Source organism: Caretta caretta, chromosome 5, assembly GCF_965140235.1.
Source record: "Caretta caretta isolate rCarCar2 chromosome 5, rCarCar1.hap1, whole genome shotgun sequence".
Classification (NCBI taxonomy): domain Eukaryota; kingdom Metazoa; phylum Chordata; order Testudines; family Cheloniidae; genus Caretta; species Caretta caretta.
Window position 1 is genome coordinate 129,720,931 of NC_134210.1, and position 25,577 is coordinate 129,746,507.

Below are 25,577 nucleotides of genomic sequence, written 5' to 3' on the forward strand. Positions count from 1 at the left end.
GAAATTGCAGACCTCGGTCTACCATCCCCAGACTGACCGATTGGTCGAACGGTTTAACCGGACCCTGAAGGGAATATTGCGGCGTTTCCCCACCCAGGACCTCCACCAGTGGGACCAGCTGCTCCCTCCTTTACTACTGGCAATTCGAGAAGTCCCACAGGCGTCCACGAAGTTCTCCCCATTCGAGCTCCTCTATGGGCGGCGATCCCGTGGGGTGTTGGACCTCTTGAGGGAGACTTGGGAACACAACTGTCCGCAACACAGGGTCTCTTGCAATACGTCTTACAACTGCAGGGGCGGCTGGCGCGGGCGGGCGAGCTCGCGAGAGAGAACTTAAACACAGCCCAAAGAGCCCAGGAGCAGCTGTCTTGCAGGAGCAGGATATGGGTCTCTGATTTTCTGCTGTGATTGAAGTTAGACCATCTTGGGAGCTGCTGTTTACTTGGCAAAGGCTCTCGGAGAGATAGCCAGAGCACACTGCCCTGCCCTGCCCTGGGCGTGGGAGCCAGCCATGCCCGCTCTAAACCTGCTATAGGCCCACTTACGCTGGGGGTGTTCTCCCAGCCAAACGTCCTACACAGGGGCCATGACCAGAGCAGCGCAGGTGATGGATTCTGACCCTGGACAGTCAAGTGGTGCAATCCCACCGTGATTTTTTTTCACAAAAGTGTCTTACAGCCGTGATTCTGCCCTTCCACCAAACAGCAAGCCAAAGCTTTTCCCTCCCCACGGAGCTGGAAAACTGGGTGTGGGTTCAGGTCTACGTGTGCTGCCGGTGACTGGCAGAGGGCTGAACACAACATAGCCTCAGCCTTCCCATGGCTAAATGTGAGACCACATGCAGCCCTAATGACATCAGGGCTGCTCCCTGCAAATCAGGGAACATGGCTGTTGAAGTCAACAAGCATTTGGCCAAAGTAAGGGATAAGTGCTACAGCAGGGGTTCTCAAACTGGGGGTCAGGACCCCTCAGGGTGTCACAAGGTTATTACATGGGGAGGTCGCGAGCTGTCAGCCTCCACCCGAAACCCCACTTTGCCTCCAGCATTTATAATGGTGTTAAATATGTAAAGAAGTGTTTTTAATTTAAAAGGGGGTCGCACACAGAGGCTTGCTATGTGAAAGGGGTCATAAGTACAAAAGTCTGAGAACCCCTGTGCTACAGCAACTGACTTAGAGGAAGAAGCTGAAAACAATGCAGGATGAGTGTCTATAATACAGAGAGCTCCAGACCAAGTTTCTTGACTCAACTGCACATTCTTAGTTACGTTAATAAAAACTGATCAGGTTTGTATGGAATAGAGGAGAACTTGGCTTCTGAGTGATGTGCTCCAATGAGATACAGAGCCATCAACTGGAAACAGCACAACGTCATTTAGTACAACCAGTGGCATGCCACCTATGTATTCTATGCATGCATTGCGTGCCACAGGACTAGCTGTGCTTGTGGGATGATTCTCTCTAGCCCCCGGAACACGCATGCAAGTGGTCACACCTTGCATGCCCGTGTAGAATTGCATTCCTTGCTGAAAAAGTCACAGCTCGCCACTGAGTACGACACACTAAAATCAGGTGCTTTTTCAAATACAAAAGGCTGTGTTAGTGCAGTGTTAAAGTTGCACAGATAAGCACAAAGAAAGGTAGTGTCTTAGTGAAGACCCCAAGGGCAATATGAACTGTTGCAAATAATGTTACCCACAGGATTTGTAGCTTAATCCAGTAAACTCTGTATTTCGACAGAAATAATTCCCCTCTGAACAGCCTAGCTACCTTTATGTTGCTGGAAGGTTGGCTTATGCCTTACCTGGTTTATCACTGCCATCTTTTTGCATTTAACTTTTCTCGCGTTTTTTAAAGACAATCCACAGCTATTCACTTCATCCTGTGTAAAATCGGATCCTCCCACAGATCTGCCTTAGGATAGGACTTTGGAGTCGCTGGGGAGAGTACTACACTTAACTTCCTCAGGATGATCAGTTACAGCTGGCAGTAGACCTGGCCAAGTACATGGGCTGGGAACAAAGGAGCCACACTTACCAAGTATGTAGAACTCCTGTTAGAAGCCAGCCCCCTGTCACATCCCCCACTCCATCCCACCAATGTGTCTCTCACAGGAATAGTGATGGTCCCAGCCCCTCTGAGCACACAGCAGATGTTGGTCTTGTGCAGTGACTGTACTTTAACTTTTTTGTTGGCAGGAACCAAGGTCTCGGGCTTTTACAGAGTGCGTGCCGTCGACTACTGGAGCAAGCCAGGCCTCTTCTCCATTCCTGTGCAGTACATTGAAGCTCTTGCATGAGTGCAAAACTGCCCAACAACCAGGAGAGAAATCTGCATCTGTCTTCAGCACATAGCAGAGTGGGGTTATGGTGCTGCAAACAACAACCCTATGATGAAACCCCAGCCTCACCAGTAAGGGAATTAGTGGGTTAGCCTACAACATTGCACTCCTGTTCTTGCTGCTAACCCTTTGGAGCCTGAAGACAAGTATCGTCCCAAACAGTGTTTAAAAGTGAAGAAGAAATAACTGGGCCTTGGCCTGGCCTCTTATATGCTGGTGGAACTCAAGTGGTTGCAATAGAGCTAGTCCGCCCGAATGCTGGGGGTAACAGGAGCCTGGTGTCAATGTATGGAGTCAGAGCCAATAGTTCATGCCCCTGGACCTGGAGGACAGTGTTCTCCTGCGAGGGGAGGTGCGGCTGGGTCTGAATTTCCTCACCGACTGTGCAGTACTGGTTGGATGTGGGATACTGGCCGGCTGGGCTCCTGCTGGGCTGAACACTGCCCAATGAGTGAACACAACAGCCTCTTCTGCCCTCCTGGGGCTGGAGTTCTTCTCCCTGGCTCCCAGGGATTAGTACAGTCCCTTTCCCTGGAGGATTCTGGGACTTCAGTGCAGTCTGTTGTCCCTCTATAGCAGGGAGTACAATGTTGCTCACCCCTTTGTGCAGCAGCTTCCAGGCAGCCATTTGCTCACTCTTGGGCCCTTGCCTGCATGAGCAAAGTCCTTCTGCCTCAGAGGGCCGCGGATACCTTGCCCCTGCCCAGCAGGGCATCACCAGCACAGACCCTGGCCTCTTTCATTTTCCCTTTTGCTCAGAAGCCACCTTCAAGCCATCTTCCCTCACTGGATGTCCCCCCCACTGGTCTTCTCAGGCCCTGTCTCGGCCCCTTGCAGCAGGGAGCCCCATAGCGCCAGCTCAGACCTGGGTCCCTGGAGAGTATCCCCAGACAGCTGCTGTTCTCACTTCACCTTCCTTTACACTGCACTTTTAAATCCTACTTTCCTCTTCCCAGCAGGCCTTGCTTCCTTCCAGTCACATGCTCATGCTGCTGACTACAACCCCCAGTGTTCCTTGCCTTAAACAAACCAAGGCCTTGTGACAGAAATCATGGGCCATGGCTATCCTCATGGCCAGCAAAATGTTTGTTAGAGAGGATCCAGTTAGAGGGTTTTATAAATTTATCAGATTTGGGCATTACATGCTTTTGAATGTGACAGATGGCTGGTAATGGACATGTTTTAACTAGAAAATGTACACTTGGAATGGTGTATTTTACAGCAGATTATAGCCTCACACAAAACAAAGGAGTTATGAATATTGAGTTCAGTAGAGCTGGGCAATAGTTGTCAGATTAAATTTTTTCACCAAAATACCAAAAATGGGTATCTGGGTCAAACAAAACATAGCATGAATTCGTGTCAAATTTGCCAGATTGTTTTGGTCAGAAAAGAAAACAAAAAACTGAACATATTTCAAAACAAAACATTTTGACTTGGATTCAAAACAACTTTGTTCTGAATTTTGCTTCAGTTTTATTTAAAAAGGTAAAAACTCCAACAAAACAAAGTGTAGTTTGACCTTGATCTGAAAGATTAACTTGGTGTGGCCCCCAAACTGAAAAATCTGCTACTTTGCACAGTTCTAGGTGAGACCTCAGTGCACATGCTAATGACTATTTTATAACTCAAAGTGCTTTGTGGGTTTAACCTGGCCCCTCATAATTGGAGCACTTTGTATTGTGTTTTCAAAGTACTTAGAGAGGGAAAGATCACTGCAGTGAAAAGAGCTAGACTATTTTACAATGGAGGAACAAGCCTCTGTTATGAACATATTCTCTGTGATAATATAAAATACCTCGCCAGCATAACAAAGCATGCATACTTGAATTGCAATATGAAATCAGCTGTACAGTAAGTTGGAGGAAGCATTTGGCATTGTGGATTCAAGGGTGATTGGTCCACCTCCACACTTGAGTGTCAGGATTGTGTCACTATCATCAGCAATCCCCCCACCAGCACCCCCGGATATGTGTTTTGTATCGCTACTTCATTGATTATAGGCCTAGGTAACAACCACTAAGATGGAGTTAAGATGGTTGAGAGCAGAGGTCATGTACTCCTTTTACACGGTAGGTTGCAGGACCTCTACTAGCAGGGCAGACTCTTGTACAAGATATGTACTGGCTACAGCACTTCCACCATGGAGAGAGATACCAGAGATGTGTTCTCTTAAGTATACAATGCACTGCCAGGTCTGACTGTTCCCAGCTCAGGAAAGGTATGTTATACATGAGACCACCTAGTAGCTGAACATTATAATACCGTGTAAGCATTCCATCGCTGTAGGTCTCAGTAATTCAGAGGAAAATACGCTATAGGGATGTTATACATGTTCCCATACAGATCATCAAAACCAGAAAAGACAGTTATCATTAAACTTAAAAGAAATCCAACAATGTTAATGCATAGAAATGCAGAGTTAAGGCACCTTAATTCTGCATCCTGAAGTGAGACCATGCCAAGGGGGCAACTCTTAGCCTTCAAAATAAATTATCTTATCAGGGGCCGCAAGCACTACACTACCTTAATCAAGGTAGGCATTTGCCATGGTTTCAGCTGAAGGAGAATTTAAGTTAAGAATAGGGAGGAGCTGACACTGAAAAAAACTAAAGTGTTGCTCAAGAGTTGCACAAGAGTTCAGTGAGTTAACTCCATGGGAAGCTAGAGGAGTCTGACAGGGCAAAATTAAAGTTGAGTGGTTGCCCTAACTATGCACTTCCATACCTTAAAATACTCCTGCCTCTTCCTTCTTGCCATACACCTCTGTGTGCATACAACCCAAATCCCTCCCCCTCCTGCACCTCTAGCTATACATACTTACCGCCGAATACCTCCCTCCTGCCTGTATGACCACTTGAGTAGCTCTGGAAGCTTTTGAAAAGGTACTTAATGATAAGTTGCCATTGTTTTCCATAACTGAAAGTTTGTCATGAAGAATGGCCCACATTCCAAATGGCCATTCATTGTTCTCAGCATGAGCAAAGCAGCATCTGCCTGGAGGGAGGTGGGGGGCCTCCTGTGCTGTGGCAAGTTGGCAAGTCCGTGACAATGAAATGGTAGCCACTTGGAAAGAGGGCAGCTCACTCCCATATCTCTCAGCCTCTGCTGACCAAGGAATAGAATTCTAGGAGCTTGACTGTAATCCACAGATGGAGTAGCTAGTACTTCTCAGACTACTCTACTTCATAGAATCATAGAATATAAGGGTTGGAAGGGACCCCAGAAGGTCATCTAGTCCAACCCCCTGCTCGAAGCAGGACCAATTCCCAGTTAAATCATCCCAGCCAGGGCTTTGTCAAGCCTGACCTTAAAAACCTCTAAGGAAGGAGATTCTACCACCTCCCTAGGTAACGCATTCCAGTGTTTCACCACCCTCATAGTGAAAAAGTTTTTCCTAATATCCAATCTAAACCTCCCCCACTGCAGCTTGAGACCATTACTCCTCGTTCTGTCATCTGATACCATTGAGAACAGTCTAGAGCCATCCTCTTTGGAACCCCCTTTCAGGTAGTTGAAAACAGCTATCAAATCCCCCCTCATTCTTCTCTTCTGCAGGCTAAACAATCCCAGCTCCCTCAGCCTCTCCTCATAACTCATATGTTCCAGACCCCTAATCATTTTTGTTGCCCTTCGCTGGACTCTCTCCAATTTATCCACATCCTTCTTGAAGTGTGGGGCCCAAAACTGGACACAGTACTCCAGATGAGGCCTCACCAATGTCGAATAGAGGGGAACGATCACGTCCCTCGATCTGCTCGCTATGCCCCTACTTATACATCCCAAAATGCCATTGGCCTTCTTGGCAACAAGGGCACACTGCTGACTCATATCCAGCTTCTCGTCCACTGTCACCCCTAGGTCCTTTTCCGCAGAACTGCTGCCTAGCCATTCGGTCCCTAGTCTGTAGCTGTGCATTGGGTTCTTCCGTCCTAAGTGCAGGACCCTGCACTTATCCTTATTGAACCTCATCAGATTTCTTTTGGCCCAATCCTCCAATTTGTCTAGGTCCCTCTGTATCCTATCCCTCCCCTCCAGCGTATCTACCACTCCTCCCAGTTTAGTATCATCCGCAAATTTGCTGAGAGTGCAATCCACACCATCCTCCAGATCATTTATGAAGATATTGAACAAAACCGGCCCCAGGACCGACCCTTGGGGCACACCACTTGATACCGGCTGCCAACTAGACACTTCAACGGGCAAGTGTCTTTCAAATCCTTAGCTAAATGCCACAGCAGGTGTATAATGCCATAGGCTGGTTCAGTGTTTATAGGAAGGCTGGCTTAGCCAGTGAATTCCATAGGGTGTTTTTTCTTTATAAGTTCTGTAATAATGAAACTATTATGACGTTCCCATAAGGATCCATCACAGGCTCCCGCTCTTTGAAATTCTATCCTGAACTGTTACTCTAGTATTTCCTCCATCCTATACACTGCTAAGAGCTATAGCGAATTTCCCCTCCCCCAGTGCTTCCTGGCTTATAGACCTGGGGGATTCCAGGAATGGTGAGCCCTGAATGGGAGTTGCAGGTGCTTAGCAGCTCTGAAAGCTCAGGCTTGGGGTTACCATACTTCAAACATACTACTGTAGCTTTTGCTGCATGGAAAATTTCAGTCCAGGTGGGTAAAATGTAAAAGCACTGAAAACAGGCTACTAAAATGGGAAGTGTCCAGCAACCTTCACCATAGGCATTGCTACCCACTCTTCCTATAATGCTTTTTATAATGTAGGCTCCTCCTGGGGAATTCCTGAGCCCCCAGGATGGTGGCACCCATATTCCTCCCTCCCCAGGGCCTCAGTGACTCACCATAAGAGCAGTGGGTGTGAGGTTCTTTGTGCACAGACAACTGCTGTGATTTCTAGGACATCCTGGTTTATTGTGAGGGGGGTATCAAAGACAGTAGAGAAGGATAAACAATGTTTGATTCTTGTAAAGGATGGGGATAAATTAAAAGACTAGAAAGGGATTTGGCTCCAGGATGTCAAATAACTGACCCATCCCATTGCACTCTGAAACATGCCCACTAACAATAATGCATAGGCTCCCAGTCTCCCCCTTCCACAGGCTTAGATGGCTGGTGGAGCTGGATGTGAAGGGTGGGTGTCCCTTGTTGGGACACTGACAGCCCTTGCTTCTGGCTGCAATGGCCCCCTGGTGCCTCAAGTCCTGGCCCCTGGCATAGGGGGTCTGCAGGGCACAGCAGGCACTCAGTGCTCACCGGGTGCAGTCGAGTGTTAGGGCTCAGTTGTGGCCTGGGAGATGTAAGTAATGCCAATCACGGGACTAAACACTTTGTTCTCGCTCCCGGTCTGCTGAGGTAGTTCAGTGTTGGTGTGATTATTTATCTGCTTAGCAGATTTATTAATAAAGGGACTTGTGATAAATTGCAGTTGTTTCTCCAGTGCCCCTTGGGTCTCTTATTCTAATACCACTGGTGATAATTTTCCAGGTGCTGTAGCTGTGTAGGAGACTGAACTCTTACCAACCACTGGGAGTCTAAGAAATTAATCCATACTCAGTACAGCAATTGGGCCATACCCAGGTCCTAATTATGTATGAGCATTAAAGATCCCCGTTTTCCAGAAGGTGGCATATTGGTCCAAGGGTCTTCGCCAAAGGCTAAACTTCCTTTAGTTAAGACTTTAGCTTGTCTAATCAATTGAGATGGAGTCCTAAGTTGACACAACTCATCCCTGATACTATCTAAAAGGACAGAGAGGCGATTAGCAAGGTGTTAAATCATTCCACTGACTACTGCATTAGTCCAGCATGACCAGATGGACTGCGTACATTTATTCAGAACACGTGACAGTAGTTTACATACAGGTTACTAGTGTGTATCTAAATTGTTTTCCGGTCAATGGTATCTATGCATTTCATACTCCGGTTTTCATACTGCTCATAGCTATAAACATGACCTTTAGCAATCTTTCTCCCCTTCCTGACAATTGAAGACTCCCTTTGGAGGGCAGTGAGCAGACTGCTATCCTCAACTAGCATATGTCTATTACAGCTAAATATCAGAGGCAATGCAGACTAGGGGTTTGGGGAGAACAAACCGCTTACCCTTTAAGGAGAGCTCACCACATTCCTGGTGCACTATCCACACTCAAGCTAGAAGAGCCTTTAACAGGAATTTGTATGCTATTTGCAACCAAACTTTTCCCCAATTGTTCCCAATTGCCAGCAAACTGAAAAGTCAGTCATTTGCCAAGCGCTAGGCAGTGCCAGTATTTTACCATGCACTTTGATTTAGCTGCAGTCTTATCCCAACTAATTACTAGATGCCCTTGCTAAAGGATTGCACGAGTCAGCATAATGTGGTGGTATATCAAGTCAGTGGGTTTAGCTTTCTTCACAGAAAACCACTAACATCTGAGGATCAGTCATGTCCCATGGAAAGGGAATTGTGTGACTGAGAAATGCCTTTTCAGGCCCCCCTCCACCCCCACCCCCGTCTTCCTAAGAGGAACGGTCTATTACCCATTACTTCTCTGACTCTCTGCACAGACAAAAGCAACTCCTTGGCACAAAACCTATTGTTCCCCAGATGATGAGACAGGAGGGTGGAGGAAGGTGGTAGGAAGAATTTTGATACCTACTGTTAGGACTAGTAGCCAGGAGCTTGGATCAAGCAGCTGCACAGGGCTTTGATGAGGCTGAGCTTGTTCAACCCTTAAGAGGAACCAGGGATTCATTATTCTGAGCTTTTAGGAAGCCAGCCTCTCGTGTGATCCTATATTGTGTTCTTAGTTTGAATTTGTTTGATGCCAGTTGTCTGACTAGAAATACCCAGCACAATGGGACCCCAACCCCGGTTGGGGCATTCAGCACTAATATTTACTAGCAGTTCTAAATGTTCTACCATATTAACTTGGAATGAGAGGATCACACTGTATCAATCTCGCATCAGACTTCTTGGCCCATCAGGCTTTGTTACTTAAAAGTTAAAATAGGAGGGTAGGTTAAATGAGACAGGCAGTAGATAGCAAAATTCATGTTTAGAGGTTTCTTTAAAAACATCACATTAACGTTATTCCTTTGAAAATTGCAGTTGGGTTACAAAAAAAATAACATTTTAACATGTTTTTCAGGAAAAAAACATTGGTCCAAACTATTTGATTTTTAAGAGAATGACAACTTCAAGACCCAGAGATCTAGTTTCAGGTCTTAAAAATAGGATCACAGGTGTAATTCCTTAGCAGGCACCTGCAAAAGGAAGGAAAGAAAGAAAGAAAACTTTAGTTCATTTTTTTCCATTCCATGCAAATAAATGTGTGGAATCATCACAGTGTTCTGCTACATTTCTAATCCTCAGTTCAGCTACAGCTGCAGAAATTTGGGGGTACTCATAAAATAGAGTTCAGGGTTAGTGTCCAAAACTCTCACTTGCACTGTCTGGATCCTGCTCTGTGCATGTCTTTACCACATAATATGTTAGAGCAGTCCTTAGCCACAAAGGGCCATAACCTCAGCCTAGTATATCAATTTAGCACCAGACATCCTGCCCGGTAACCAGTGCCCCTTTCTCAGCCACAGCCAGCAATGAGCGTACGTAGCCAGAAGCCTCTGGGTCAGCTCTTTGGGTGAACCCGACTAACACTTCCCTGCTTTCTTGCTGTGTACCCACTGTTTGTTTCTGTTTGTTACTCGACTCACACCTGGGCAGCTTAACACTGTTACAAAGTTTGAACCTGCAGACTTTACCCAGGCAAAATTCCCGTTGACTTCAATAGTGTTTTGCCTGAGTAAGGACTGTAAGTCAAGACCAAGCCCAAAGATAGCTCCTTACTTTGTGACTGAATCAGTCCTGTGACTGTCAGTTAATGAAGCAATGCATGTTGGGACCTGTACTCTCAATGAAGCACCTATTTTTAAGAGGGAGCTGGTTGGTCCCCCTATATTTAGGTTATCTAACACTTTCCATTTTAAGAGATTCTTGCATCCTTCTGACTGGAAAGCTCTCACCCACTTCATTGTGTGCAGCAGACCTTTGAAAAGCAGGACAGGAATAACACTCTGGCTACTGAAGTACCTTGTCTTCAACCTATTCAGCTTTCTGGGGAGACAAACTGCTTGCCACCTTTCCCTCTCCTTTCCATTTTCAAGAAGAGTTTCAGACAGCAAGCCAGAATAACCCAACCCAATATTCTGGAGAGCCAGGTCTGCAGCACACACTGCGCTGGGAAGGGCCAAGACCTGCCAGAGCAGGACTTTGTGGGGCTGGGAGGATGGAAGTGCACAGAGCTGGGCTTCCTCCCCACTCAGCACATTGCCTCAGTAGCCATGCACCACACATAGGTTAGTAAGTCCCACACCTCTGGTGGAGGGGGGTAACCAAGCCAGACTTCCCGACCAAGAAATCCCCCTGCCTCCAGCACATGGCATCGAAGGGCCAGTTCCCCCACCCCATGGGCACTGTGTGGGCCTAGAACTTCCCCAGCTCAAAGGACAGAGAACTAGGTGAGATTGCTCCCCAAGCACCCTCTAGATCCAGCACATGACTCATTAACACACCCAGAGAAACAGCCAGCTAATGCAGTTAGAAGCACAGCTCTAATTATAGCAGTCTGTGCTGAAGGTCCAGGCTTCAAACCCTGCTGGCGCCTCACGATGGGGAGAGGCTGTTAAGTACTGGAATCTGTTTCTACCTTTTTGCTTTGTACAGGCAGAGAGTCGCAGCTAACTTAGAAGGACTTTATTTAGGTGGCCAAGTCAAACACTTGAACGTTAGGAAATGCCAGACTTCCCGTTGCTCAGGCAACCTTAAATCTGTCCTTTTGTATGTGTCCACTAGGATGCTCTAATGACATGACATCCTGTTTTTCCACAGGATATCAGCTTCATTACTGCATAGGATGGGAATGAGGGGCAGATTTAAGTTTGCACAACCATCTAAGTCTTTCACTTTGCAGCGACACTCTTACTTAATATTGCACACAAAAGTGCTGTCAAAAGAGCTGTTAATTAGGTTGCAATGACTTCGTTGTATTAGGAAATATGCGTCTGACTCTTACAGTAAGAGACTTTTAGTATTTTAGCGTACCTGTCTGCAGCACTGGCTGGAACTGGCCAGACATGCAAATCTCTTCCTGCTTCTGACGCACAATGCGCTGAATGGCTGGTGGGAGCCCACGAGGGTTGCGTGAGAAGATAAGGGAGTATCCATCATCACAAGTGCCATCCTCTTTCAGGCTGCGGCAGGCATAAGTAATGGCATAGTTGTCATAATCAGTGTCAATCACCCAGTAGTTGTCCCCTGAAATGTTAGAACACCTCGTTAGTCATGGGCTGTAGGTAGCTACCTAGGTGAAGATGTCTGAGCACTGCAGGCCAGCGAACTCAAGCTTTACAAGAATCAGTGGTGGGAAGGCAAGTCAGTAAATTTCACAGTGTGTGTGCGCATGTATGAGTGGAGTGAAACGACTGGAACAGATTCCCAAGGGATGAAGGGTTCTGCCACTCAGAGTCCTGACATCTGGATGGAATGTCTTTCTGTGAGAAACGCTCCCGTTCAGCCAGGAATCGAGCTGGATGCAGTCCACCCCCTGATTAGCTGTGGTACACAGGAGGTCAGACTAGATGATAATGATCCTTTCTGACCTTCAACTATAAAATCCCTTTTCAACTTCTACCTGGAATGGGAAGAATTTCAATGGTTTTCACCACCAAACTTTTTTCCTTGGCCCCTTTATGGACCTGCTCCACTGAAGTCTGTCCAAAACACCATTGGGAATAAAACTGGGGCTTAGGATATAGAAGATTCACGGAAGCCTCATTAAACTATCTTTTTGCACAGGACTATTCTTGGATCATGGGGTAATTGAAAGATAGCTTTGTTTGATGAAACACAGTTGAGCCTTTCTAATCTGCACACCAAATCATGCCAAACAAGTTTATTACAATAGTATATGTTGTAGGTTTTTTCCCTAGATTTTCATTAACTTGGCTAGAGATCAAGTATTAAAAACAAAACTAATTGCCTAAGCAATGGGCTTTTTTGCAATTAGTATTTTTTTAAAAATTATTTTGGTCCTGATTCTCCATGTTTAGAATCATAGAATATCAGGGTTGGAAGGGACCTCAGGAGATCATCTAGTCCAACCCCCTGCTCAAAAGCAGGACCCATCCCCAATTAAATCATCCCAGCCAGGGCTTTGTCAAGCCTGACCTTAAAAACGTCTAAGGAAGGAGATTACACCACCTCCCTAGGCAACGCATTCCAGTGTTTCACCACCCTCCTAGTGAAAAAGTTTTTCCTAATATCCAACCTAAATCTCCCCCACTGCAACTTGAGACCATTACTCCTTGTCCTGTCCTCTTCCACCACTGAGAACAGTCTAGAACCATCCTCTCTGGAACTACCTCTCAGGTAGCTGAAAGCAGCTATCAAATCCCCCCTCATTCTTCTCTTCTGCAGACTAAACAATCCCAGTTCCCTCAGCCTCTCCTCATAACTCATGTGTTCCAGACCCCTAATCATTCTTGTTGCCCTTCGCTGGACTCTCTCCAATTTATCCACATCCTTCTTGTAGTGTGGGGCCCAAAACTGGACACAGTACTCCAGATGAGGCCTCACCAATGTAGAATAGAGGGGGACGATCACGTCCCTCGATCTGCTCGCTATGCCCCTACTTATACATCCCAAAATGCCATTAGCCTTCTTGGCATCAAGGGCACACTGCTGGCTCATATCCAGCTTCTCGTCCACTGTCACCCCTAGGTCCTTTTCCGCAGAACTGCTGCCTAGCCATTCGGTCCCTAGTCTGTAGCTGTGCTTTGGGTTCTTCCGTCTTAAGTGCAGGACCCTGCACTTATCCTTATTGAACCTCATCAGATTTCTTTTGGCCCAATCCTCCAATTTGTCTAGGTCCCTCTGTATCCTATCCCTGCCCTCCAGCGTATCTACCACTCCTCCCAGTTTAGTATCATCCTCAAATTTGCTGAGAGTGCAATCCACACCATCCTCCAGATCATTTATGAAGATATTGAACAAAACCGGCCCCAGGACCGACCCTTGGGGCACTCCACTTGACACCGGCTTCCAACTAGACATGGAGCCATTGATCACTACCCGTTGAGCCCGACAATCTAGCCAACTTTCTACCCACCTTATAGTGCATTCATCCAGCCCATACTTCCTTAACTTGCTGACAAGGATACTGTTTAGCATGCACAGAACTGATTTCAGTAGGAATTGTGTGCGAATAAGGAATGCAGAATTGAGCCCTTAATTGAAAACTCCTGAATCCAGTGGGCTATGCAACTGAAATTAGTGAGGTTCTTCCATATGTTATGGAGTCATTGGTTGATACTCTATAGTTAAGAGGTTGAATCCCCGCTATAATTGCAAAACTTACTTATGTATGGAAAGTATAGTGGAATTGATCTAGTATCTTCTCACATTACAGCATTCACTAATGACCCAGAAAAATTATGTATTTACTAGAACATCTGTTAGTTTAGCAATTCAAATTAAAAACAGCCCCTTTATGAAATTTAGCACACATTGTCAGACTTTGCCTCCAATCTGATTAACAGACCAAACCAGCCTCTTTCATTAATCCTACAAGAGGAGTTTAAATGGAGGCCAGGCACAAGATTTCAATGGGTTTGGATGAAATGGAGAGGTTAGTCAAGCTTTCCCATTAGTCGTAAAATCCTCTATCTCAGCAGAAGCCGAATGATACAATGATCAATTCCAGAATTCCATGAAGAACTGCCCTCTCTCCAAATGACTGCCATCACCCATTGTTCTCCAGGGGATTGAAGGCACAACTGCCCTCAGTTTGTGGCCATTTTGAGAAGGGTGCTATTGTAATACCCTCAGTTCTACCATTTGACAGTATAGAAAAGTCAAAGTGTTTTGTTTAAGTTAGGAACAGTAGCAAGATGCAGATACAGCCTGTGCACAAGTCTGCCTTTATCATAGAGCCTGAACAGCAAGAATTCTAGTCCAAGAATTTGCCCAAAAGTAATAAAAATTTATAAGACTGCTCCATTAAAACAAATTAGTCCCAGAAAGGATTTGGTTTCTCCTTCTATGGATTAGGCCAGCTCCTGGAATTTTCTGTGCAATTCCACTGCAGGTCCACTAACTACTGAAGTGGCAACAGTGATTCTGTAATTAGGATGAGTTGAGTTTTGCACTTGAAGTGGAGTTTCAGCATAGAAGAAGAAGTTATATCTTCCCCTAAATTATAGCACTTGGCTGAGCACAGAATTTTCTGGAAATTTCCCCATTAAAATGGGCCCTTTAAGAAATTTAGAATCCAGTGTCAGACTTTTTTGCCACTAATAATCATAGACTAGCCCATTTTAAAAAAATTTTCAGTTAAAACATACTGGAATCTTGAGTATATAGAGTTATATTTATTGTTTTTAGGTTCCATAGTAATTTTTTTCTGTTCTCAGTGAAAGTTTCTCCTAAAGCAGATACTGAAGGGAACAATGGTAGGCACAGAGAATTCAGTGAAGAACTTGCCCTCTGTCAAAATGGCTGCCATCTCCTCAGATATGGTTTGCAGTTTTCCATTGGAAGGAATTTGCTGGAAAAATTTGGTTCCTGCCAAATTGAAGTTTCCTATGGAAAAAGTTAGATTTTGCCAGAGTTTTGTAGTTTTCTAGTGGAAAATCAAAACATTTCGTTCTTGGTTGATTTGAGCTGAGTACAAACTTTTCCGTTTGTGGAACCAAACAGTAATATTGGTGTCGAATCATCTTGACGCTATGGCGTATCTGCGTAAAGTGCGGTGGTGCCTCATGGGAGTTGTTCTTAGAGTGATTCATGCCCCCCATTCCCTGTGGGCTGGGGCTCACTGACTAATTGCGTCTCCCATGATGTACCAAGATCTCGCCTATGACCGTGTCACGTGATGCTCCATTGGGGTCAAGGCATCAAGGAAGATGTAGTTCAGTCAGGGAGCAATGAGAGTATGAGTCATCCAAAGGACAACTTCCAGGAGGCAATGTGACAACTTAGCTTAATGTTGAACTTGTTCAGAACCAAATGTAACATTTTAATATTTCCATATTGCAATTTCAGAACTTCACATTCTGCAAGACATTCTAACACTTTGGCTTTTCACTCTACTAGGCACAAAAACCAAATGCAAAATATCAATTTCCTGTGTGGTCGAAATTCTAAATTGTGCTCAGCTCTGCTTGTTAATGAGACAGCATCTCTTACAGAACAGGGGGCACCATCAGGCAGCTATTGCTTCACTCATGTGGAGAACAATGGGAAAGGGTGACCATTCTGAAATGGGCAATTTGACAAATTTTGCAGTGATGACAAGTGGCAAATATTGTGATTAATCCTAAAAAAAAAAAAAATTCTACAAAAGGTACCTGTTGCACCAGAGCAACTCCACGGGTGCATCAGGGGCAGGGAAGGGAAATTAGAGTGTGTGTATAGGATAACAGAGAGTGGCGTGCAAGAGGTAACATTTTCAATTTAAAAAGCAAGGAGATTCCCAGATGAGCAACATAAAAATGTAGTTAAGGTTTAGTACTTATCATCAGTCTAGGGAAACTGCATTGCTGGGCTGTTATTATCTCCAAACCAAGTGTTATCAGCCCACAAAGTTAACACTCAAGAAAAAAATCTGAACACTTTTGGGTATGGAAGTGCACAGTTAGGGCGCCCAAGCAACCTTATCCCTGCCTGGTCATGACACCGTGAGGAGGAAATAATGAAGAGGTGTAAATTATCTAGAAAAAATAATCAGTTTAATCTGGGCCCACAACGACAGTTAAGGCAAAATAAGTTTGGTATGGTGTCACTACAGCACAGGAGCATTTCTGCTGAAGGAAAAACTTTCAGTTATGGAGCGTAACAGGGAAAAAGGGACAATTAATCCTAGCAGAAAAGAAAAGAAAAAAGAAAAGAAACGTAACCTAAGTAGGAAATTAAGGGAGCTTTAACTCTATGGGAAGTTTGAAGGGTCTGTTGGTAGAGTGCAGGGCGTCTGGCTGCCCGTGCAGTACAGTTATGGAAATACACGTCTGGATTTCTTAATAACTCAACCTTATCTGAATTTCCTAAGTCGATAACACTTGGTCTTGGGATAATTACAATATCCCTGCAATTTAGTTTAACCTAAATTAGTGATATGTCCTCTCGCCTTAACTCCATTTCATCCTGGGGTGTGTGTCTGGGAATATATCACAGGTAGACCAGCTGTAATGACTATATTAATGTTGCCTAACACTGTCTAGGTTTTGAGTTTTTCTAAGATGTTGCCCCTGTTTTTACAGCTTTGTTCTTCCATCCAGGATGTTTTGATGTAATTTATTTACCGGTGCACTAGACAGATATTCCTTCAGCACTCACTAATGGGGAATCCTGTCCAGCCACCACAGCTGCAGAGAGTCCTCTGGCAGGGGAAGGGACATGGGAGGTGCATGCAGGAATTAGGCAGGTGTATACACCTGGCTGGCACACAAAGTTCCTGGGGAGTGGGGCTCAATCCCGAGGGCAGCTAAGGGACAACCATACAATTTTCCTCCTGTCACCACCCACCCAGCCACTTTGGCCTCCTGCCAGTATGAGAATATGGGGGTAAGTGTCAAATCCCTCCCCCAGTGCACAGCCCAAGTTATCAGGCTGTGCGTGGGGAAGGCCTGCAGAGGGTAACAGGAGCAAGCACACCTCCAACTCCTGAAAAACATCATTTCCCAAGTCCAGACAGCCCAGAACTGTATTGCTACAGCTTTGTGCTGTGACCCACCTTTCTGAAATAGATTAGTAATAGTTTGGTCCTTAAGGGAGTTTCTGGCACGTCTCTTTTTGGGAGGTAGAGAGCTCTCTTTTTCTTGGAGTAGGCTTTCCCATCATGTTTTGGGGACGAGGGGTTGGTTATGGTAGAGAAGCACTGTGAAGTAAGGATTTGCAGTATTCTCCAAAGATCAGCCTCTGGAGTTGTCTCCCAAAGCAGATTCCACAGCCAGATTCCCCCCGGTCAACAATGCTTTGTCCCCAGCTCTCACGCACTTCACTCTAACCTGTGTGACCTGCAATGTCCCACATGAGTGCAACGGTCTTGGCAGCTCATCCACTGAAACACGTAGGCCTCGACACCAACGAGCTACAAACCAACACAGCTAACCAATGAGGTAAGGTAATGAAATTCACTCACCTCCACTGGACAAGTAGCTTGCCAGACCTTGGTAACTCATGTACATCTTTGCTGGAGTGGTGGGGTCTGGGACTGTGTACTGAGCAGCCATATCAGCACAGATCACCCAGAATCTGAAACAGGAGCAGAGATACTGAGGATGGGAATCTACAGTGTGTATGTTTCAATGCACAAAATAACAGCCCTGTTCAGGACTCGTACAGGTACCTGACTTAATTCTGACAGACTTAGTAGGGCCATGGGCACTGTTCCCATTTCAGAATAGTTCATCATTAAGTAAAAGCCACTCCACGTCCTAGCACAGTGATCCTTTCCCAATCGCGATGCAGGAACGAGTCGTGGGCTGCACAGATGCAAGTGCAGAGAGATGATGCATCTGCTACCCACCTCCACACCACATAGTAAATCGTGTGCATCCAGAAATGGCAGGAAATGCATTCTGTGTATTGGTGTATGGCTCAGACAAAATTAGACTACTACTGTGCTACATGCCGCTGAGAAAATAGCAGTAAGAGTCGCTGCTCAAAGAGCATAACTTCTTCCTAAAGAGGATTCAAGCAGGCAGAGAACAAGGGTGAATGGCAATATAAATACAGGGCATGGTATAGGCTGCAGGCAGCTCTTACAGGCCCTCGATCATTCAAAGGTATATCACTAGATGGTTGGTTTCAGCTGAGCATCATAAATAGTGTCTCTCAAGGAGGAATTTGAGGGTGGGGAGGGTAGCAGCCTTGTGGACTAGTTTAAGACAGGAATTCCCTATATAAGGAGAGCCATGAAAACAATTCCAGTGGGCTATAGGAGGAATGGATTACTGGAGAGTGAAGGCTGGTGTGGCTGGCAGAGTGGGCACCAGAGATGTGATCTCATAGAGAGGAGCATTGAAAATGACCAGAAACTGCATTTCTTCTCTGGCTCCCCATTTTCCACACTGGGGGGAGATTTGGCCAGCGGGAGTGCTCTTGTCCGCTACACCTCGCAGAGCCTGGCGGGAGCAGGCTGTTGCGATAGTCATAGAATCATAGAATCTCAGGGTTGGATGGGACCTCAGGAGGTCATCTAATCCAACCCCCTGCTCAAAGTCGGGGGAGGCAACCGGACACTCAGATTCTGCAAGTGAGAGGGAACAGCAGCAGGATGTGGCGTACGGGAGGAGGAGCTCGGAGGCCTGAGCAGCGCAGGAGGAGCAAGTCATGGGTAGCACATTCGTCTGGGGCTAACTCAGCATGCAGAGACCGGCTGCAAGTCACAGCAGCCTCTAGGGAGGTCTGGCCTTCCTGGGGAAAGGGTAGTCTAGCGTAGTCCTTTGATGCCAGGCAGGGCCATACGACAGGGTTCACAATGAGTGGAGATGTGTCACTTGTACCCACCCCCTGCAACCTTTGCAGAGGCCCTTCCCCCAGGTGTCACCTCAGCCCTGACAATCAACAAGGTGAGACGGAACAGATATGTCCCTGCCAGGACAGACCCCTGGGCAGATGCCAAAGCTTTCATCCCACCATATCACTCCTCTCGGTTGCCCTTCACATGGTCTGTGTGGTTACCACAGGGTGTCCAAGTGGGCAGTGGAGGCAGACCAGGGCCAAGAATGGGGACAGTAGTGGTCAGATGGGGAAAGCAGGGTAAGGAACTTGCAAGAGCCAAGAGACTGGACAGCCAGGGCCACAGAGCGGGTTCCAAGTCACATTCCCTGCAGTTCAGACCCAGGGCAGATACCTTCGCTTCACACTCCCCTCCCCCCGCCCCATACACATTCTGAGCAGACAAGGTGTTGGGGAGAGTAACTGTCCTCTGCCAGCTACAACAGTTTGCATCCTCCCTACTAAACGCTCTCCCCGGTTTTCCTTTCTGCTGTGCACCCATCCTTTTGTTAGTGGAGGTGCCACCTCAGAAGGGAGTAGGTTTTACTGCTCATTTGCGCAGGAATTAATGGCCACCATGCAAATGGCTGACTTGCACTAGCTTTTCCCCTGGTTTGCGACCATGAACCCCCTGACTAAACTGTCCAGTGTCTGAGCACAGGCGGGGAGAATTTGCTGCACCCTCCCTCTGGGATAGGAGTTCTCTGATCCTAGTCCCTCGTCCCAAAGCTGGATTTACACTGGGATGAAGTTGCATGCTCAAAGCCTACTGAATACAAGGAGTATAACTTCAGCCATGAAGCAGATACCTTCATGGCAACAGATGATTTCCTGGTTTTCTGGGGAGGCTACCCAAAATCAACAACCCTGAATAGCTGAACGTCTTCCTTCCCACATGCATTACCTAGTACTTGTCTACTGAACTTCACCTGGCCTTTTTCTCAAACTGCCTGGAGTGCTGCCCATTTGTCTCTTTTGACAAACCTAAGGTTTGTATCAGTGAGTTTTACCACCTCAGTGCACCCATCTTCCATATTGTTAGCTAATGTTGAACAGAACTGGAGCTAGAATATAGAAGGTCTTGCGGGGGTTTCTTTCTACACTGAGAAAGCTGTTTATTTCTCCTCAGTTTAGTCTCTCAACCAAGCTGTAATCCCTTACAGTAGCCATGGGTGACGGGTAAAAATCTTAGATTTGTTTCCATCTGTCTATCCAGTGCCCGCCCATATTATCTGAGGGCTTTTTGAGTCTTCAACAGAAGACGAACCAATGTCAGGTGGAAAAATCCACTAACATAAAACCCACTTGGTTCCTTCAACCACCAAATCTTTCAGGTAAATCATGTAAATCATTTAAACATGTTTAAATGGTTCTTTGTAAAGAAGCTATGCCTGAGGTATAATTCCTAGGACCTCCATTTGAATAAACAACTGAACGTTGTCAAACCTTGAATATAGTACTTGTTTTTAGGGTTTTTTTTTTTTTGTTAATAGCGCAGCTCTTTTTTTCTTTAGTTTCCTTAAAACTCAGAAACTCCTTCTGGAGCCTATTGACTTGTTGACATTATTGAACACATAGCTTTTCAAGTCCTGGGCCTCTGAACACAGACTGTCAGATACATGGTGATTGTGTGATGGCACAAAAGAGACCAGGCTGGCTTTGAACTCATCATCTCTGGTGGCCTAAATAGAAAATAAAGCCAGGACCCTAGAAGCAGAAGATTTGACGTTTTAACATACTGAGCTTTATTAGATTTTCCTCCTTGAACAGGGTAACCAGTTCATGTCATGTACCTCAGATACGTTCCCAGTCACAAGGCAGACTAGTGCATTCGATCAGGCACATGAGTGGAGTGTTCGCCAAGCACTTACCCAAAGAGCTTCACTCTGCCTTTGGAAGATGCAATCATTGTGCCATCCTCCTCAATGGTGTATTCAGCAGAGATGTTATCCTGAAGGAAGAGGCCTTCTGGGTCCTTCTTTGCTAGGGCATACCATTTCCCTGCATACTGAAATTAAAGGAAAATATCCCAATTAATGAAGATCAGGCATCTGTAACCACCCGTACTGCAGCAGGCTGGTGGCCAGAAAGCTTGTAGGTAGGTGCTATAAAAACCAGGGAAAAGCCTGTGTGTGCATTTCTTAGGTGCTTGGAAGAACGGTTCTGCTGTTCATTTTCACCTTTGACCTTGTGACAGGAGCTGGTAACCGTGGATGCTGAAGGCCCAGTCATCTACAGTGCAGGTAGCAGCAGCATAAGCTTCCCTACATTGCCCTGCTTACATGTCTCAGCCATGTCCCAAACAAAGCATGGCTGTAAATCAAACAGTAGCACATCCTCTGTTCCCTTTCAGGCCTTGGCCTCTATGCAACAAGTGACCCAGTTAGAGCAAATTGCATGAAGGTTTTAGGGACCACTTTGCTATTCATAAATTGATGGGAAATTCCATCTCTTTTCACAGTTTCACTAAATAACCAAAAGATTGTGACACGTGTCACTACTGAAAGAGACTGAATTTGATACTTTGCTGGAAGCCCTCACGCTTGTTAAAGTTCCTATGCAGAGAGGCAAAAAACATTAAGCTTACTCATTAGAAACTGAGGAAAGGAGGCCAGTTTGGTGGTGGTGGTGGTGTGTATATATTTGATTGAGCAAGAAGAAAATGCCCAGGAAAAGCATCCCTGAAGACCAAGTATGGTATGTGTTGAAAACGAAAGGGGATCAACGGAAGCTACTCCAGCAGGGTCAGATCCACAAAGAGTTAGCCAGGGAGGACTAACAGGAGTAATGCACAAAGATGAACACAAACAGAAGGGAAACATCTGCCTACACTGTAAAGTCTTGCACCCCTGCTCTGGCACTCATGAAAATTGGGACATTTAGGGGGCATTTGTGTCTGTAAAAGGAATGTATGGAGTTAAGAGGCCAGGTGATCTAGAACGTCACATGCTGTTAGAGACTGAAATGGAGCCTGTAACTCAGGAACAGATACATCAGGGGGATTCTCAGCCTTTAGTCAGAGCACAAGTTCTCCCCAAGCCCTCCAGAGCTGATACGTATGGACACATATGAGTATTTCCATTGCTTCTCACAGCCCAACCCAAGGTGGGGGGGTCTAGCAGTGAAGTGGGGAGGGAACAATTTCTGGTCAGCCGTACTTGACCCTTCTGTGGGCCACTAAAGGCCCCTTCTGGAAGAGGTTCTTCCTTAGGAGGGCTGCAAAGTGGTTTTAGCATGGAGGGAGGGTGGATTAGCGGGGTTGTTTGATCCTGCCTTAATCCTTCGCTGTCCTAGGGAGCCAAAACGTCATCAATTCAGATTAGTGACTGAAATGGAGCCCCATACAAACTGTAGCAGAGCAGGAACGTTATGATCAAACGTAATAGTCTACAGCCTAGGGTACTTCTGTGACCCCCGGTGATTGTAGTATCTCAGCGTCTGCAATTGTATTCATTCTCTCACCACTCCTAGGAGGTAGATTTGTCGGGGGATCGGGAGAGCCAGAACCAGGCTGGGAAGGAAAGTCCCAGCAGTTCCAGCCCCCGTCCTGCGCTCACCTCTGCCCTCGCTCCAGTTCTGTGACCCCCCCCAGCTATTATCCCCATTTTACAGATGGGGAAATGAGGCACAGAGGCCCAAGGTCACATATGAAGTCTGTGGCAGAGCAGGGAAATTGCATCCTCCACCTCCAAAGTCCCAGGGTGGTGCCCTGGCCACATCCAAACACAGATTCTGTTTGTTTCTGTCCCAATGGATGTTATCTAGAGGCGGTCCTATTTGCTACCGGAAAAGGAGTACTTGTGGCACCTTAGAGACTAACCAATCGGATGCATCCGATGAAGTGAGCTGTTGCTCACGAAAGCTTATGCTCAAATAAATTGGTTAGTCTCTAAGGTGCCTAAAGTACTCCTTTTCTTTTTGCGAATACAGACTAACACGGCTGTTACTCTGAAACCTATTTGCTACCATAATTCAACCAGAGTCTCAGAATCTCTCATGAGTATCAGATTGATGTCTGATGTCAATGGGGCTGCTCTAAAGCCCAATTTATCTCCCTTTGATTCGCTGTGCGGCAGCTCCAGCTCCCAAGATCCATTCCTCATTGAGGATTTGCAGCTCACTAGCGTAGTCTAGATTCAAAGGAAGCAAATCTGCCATACTGCTAACGTGGGGGAAATGACTGTCCTGTGTATTTAGAGTCAGGATGCGCCATTAATGGCAGCACATTGGGAGTGGGAGCTTTTGGACCTCCAGCAATTGAGCAGATGTTACTAGGTCAAACAAGTTTCAGAGTAACAGCCGTGTTAGTCTGTATTCGCAAAAAGAAAAGGAGTACTTGTGGCACCTTAGAGACTAACCAATTTATTTGAGCATGAGCTTTCGTGAAGTGAGTTGTACCTCAAGAAAGCTCATGCTCAAATAAATTGGTTAGTCTCTAAGGTGCCACAAGTACTCCTTTTCTTTTTAGGTCAAACAAATTTCCTTATGTGAGAAAATTAACCTTCATTTTGGATTTTTTGGGCTGAAGTTCTTACTGAGCAGAAGGCAATGGGGGTGAATCTGGTGAATTAACAGCAAACTATGGAAACAGTGTTGGAAAGAATATATTTTACCTTTAAAGCGAAGAGGTTAATTTCCCAGCTCATGTTGCATTGAAATAGTAGATTATGCAAATTAAAAACGTGATGTAAATTGTGCAGCTTCTACTGCCACACTGTGAACAGTAGATGAAGCTGTGATAATTACCCTCTTTGGATCGAAGTTGTCTTTCACAGAGAAAGAATCCACTGTACAGCTTTGAGCCAGGCAGTGTTCAATACCAGAGAGGAGTGTTGCCAGGAAGACATACTGTGCATAGTTCATTCTGGAAGACAAAAGCAAACATGAAGAGTTTCATACAGATGCAGATTCACAAATCTGAAGAAGGTTTTTGATCGAAGGCCAAAAAATAATCTAGATAGCATCTGAAATATACCAACTTCTGCGGGAGCATAGTCAATGGTCCTGTTTTAATGTAAACGATTGTGTGGTTTGTACCTTTGTGTAATTAATGGTAGGACCCACCACATTCTTGTCAATGGCATTTGGGCTGGGGAAGAGGACATCAATCTCATTTTTATCAGCAAATCGTGAGTTTTCTATCTGCATTAAGATATTCACTACGATGGAAACAATGGTAGTTATTAAACGTAAGGTCAAGTTTAAAGTAAAATCCCTGTTTCTGCATGCAACAATTGGGATACCTAGTGCTATAAATACCGATTACAGGCTTCACATTTTTAAACTTGTTTCCTGTCATGTTACTCTAAGTATAATATTGAATAAATCCTTCTTTAAGAAACCTGGCCAAGTTAAAATGCCTAATACAAGTCTGATTAGTACATCACTACACCTACAATAATTTTTGGTTTGCTAAATTAGTATTTTGCTTGTCACAAATACTGGCATTTGTGCCAGCTCTATTTTCTTGCTATGAATCTAGCTGGAAAATGGATACAGTTACTCACCTTTTCTGTTTTTCCATTAATATTTTGTTCTGATTAAAGTGTTCCAGTGAGCTCTTAGTGAAACCTCATTTTTCAGAATTAAATTGTTTTTACATATTTACGACCATCGATCCCTGGGACATCTCTATGTCCAACAGGGTTATTACCTTTCACATGAGAGTTCTCACAACCTAACCATATGCTCTCTAATGGCTTATTAAAACATGAAATGAATTTAACTTTTATACTAATCCCTCTTATAGTCTCACCACCTCACATCTGAGAGACAATATTCAGATGCTGGATGACTGACCTGCCTTTAGAATGTTACCACAATTTTGCCGAGTAATCCCCAGCTGTATTAACTGCTTAGCGTATCAGAATTCATCCACATTAAACTTAAAGGCTTACAGGGGGATAAAAGTCTTTCGAGATTATCCTTTTATTATGATTAATTATTACTATTACTACAACTTTTTCCACGATATCCAACAGTGAGTCATTTAGATCTTTGAAACTTCATAATCTTACCCCTGCAGAGCCTGAGCGGCCATCCAGATTGTCCCAAAGACATGCTCAGTTAACTATTTTCCAACTCAAGTTACACCTAGACTAACATATCAGCAAATGCAACTTTCACGTAAGATGCCAAGTACAGTAGGCTGAAAGACGTGGCAGGAGAAGCTGTTTCCTGAGATGCTAACTTGCTTCTTTTCTTTTGCTCACGAAAGCTTGTGCTCAAAATAAATTGGTTAGTTTCTAAGGTGCCACTAGTACTCCTTTTTTTTTTTTTTTGCTTCTTTATTGAGAGACACCTACCTGCTGGGGTATTATAGCTGCAGCCCTCCAAGTCAGTCCGTTTCTCAGTGGTCAGCTGGAGAGTGTTGTGTGAACTGCCCTCTGGCTGCCTTTAAATAATGAATTTGCAAAGTCACTAATTGGTTATTTTCGCTGGTGTGCCTGAATAAGACCCTTAATCTTGGCTAAGCCATTATGTAAAAACCAAGTGTAATCCTCATAGTGGTGTGTCTGCCTGCTTCACTAATACAAACACAGCTTTTGCATAATGGAAAAAGAAGGCCAGAGGGCTAATAGGTCTGGTGAAGCAAGAGTAAGGACACCTCTGTCACATTCCACTCTGCTTGCCTCTTTAACATGTGTTGGGGGAAAACAGGGACAGTTAATCAAAAACTCATGAGTCAGCAGACATGCACATGGACCCTCTTCAAGTCACTCACTCACCTGG

At 45.3% G+C, this 25,577-nt stretch overlaps 2 protein-coding genes across 4 annotated transcripts in view; one reads left to right on the plus strand and one right to left on the minus strand.

The window, feature by feature from the left end:
• The window catches only part of IDUA (alpha-L-iduronidase), a 79,936-nt gene extending 75,320 nt beyond the window's left edge, over window positions 1–4,616 (plus strand). For all 3 annotated transcript variants that reach the window (XM_048851473.2, XM_048851475.2, XM_048851476.2), the window contains one exon: window positions 2,198–4,616. In XM_048851473.2, coding sequence (XP_048707430.2) covers window positions 2,198–2,298 — 101 coding nt within the window. In that variant the 3' untranslated portion in view covers window positions 2,299–4,616. The remainder of the gene's footprint in view (window positions 1–2,197) is intronic.
• Window positions 4,617–9,338: 4,722 nt separating this feature from the next.
• On the minus strand, window positions 9,339–25,249 carry LOC125637242 (purpurin). Its single transcript, XM_048851492.2, has 6 exons — window positions 25,151–25,249; window positions 23,592–23,709; window positions 20,717–20,853; window positions 17,485–17,597; window positions 11,391–11,603; window positions 9,339–9,553 (listed from the first exon to the last, which is right to left on the minus strand). Exons 2-6 carry the CDS (start codon window positions 23,706–23,708, stop codon window positions 9,543–9,545), a joined length of 591 nt encoding a protein of 196 aa, XP_048707449.1. The 5' UTR covers window position 23,709; window positions 25,151–25,249; the 3' UTR covers window positions 9,339–9,542.
• Window positions 25,250–25,577: the final 328 nt, after the last annotated feature.

Bases quoted from the DNA above. Each gene is read 5' to 3' on its own strand.
- LOC125637242 (XM_048851492.2), bottom strand. From the start codon at position 23,708: ATGAACTATGCACAGTATGTCTTCCTGGCAACACTCCTCTCTGGTATT. The intron at 20,854-23,591 runs GTAATTATCACA...CTTTAATTTCAG, and splicing joins ACAACTTCGATCCAAAGAGG to TATGCAGGGAAATGGTATGC. The intron at 17,598-20,716 runs GTAAGTGCTTGG...CTCCTGTTTCAG, and splicing joins GGCAGAGTGAAGCTCTTTGG to ATTCTGGGTGATCTGTGCTG.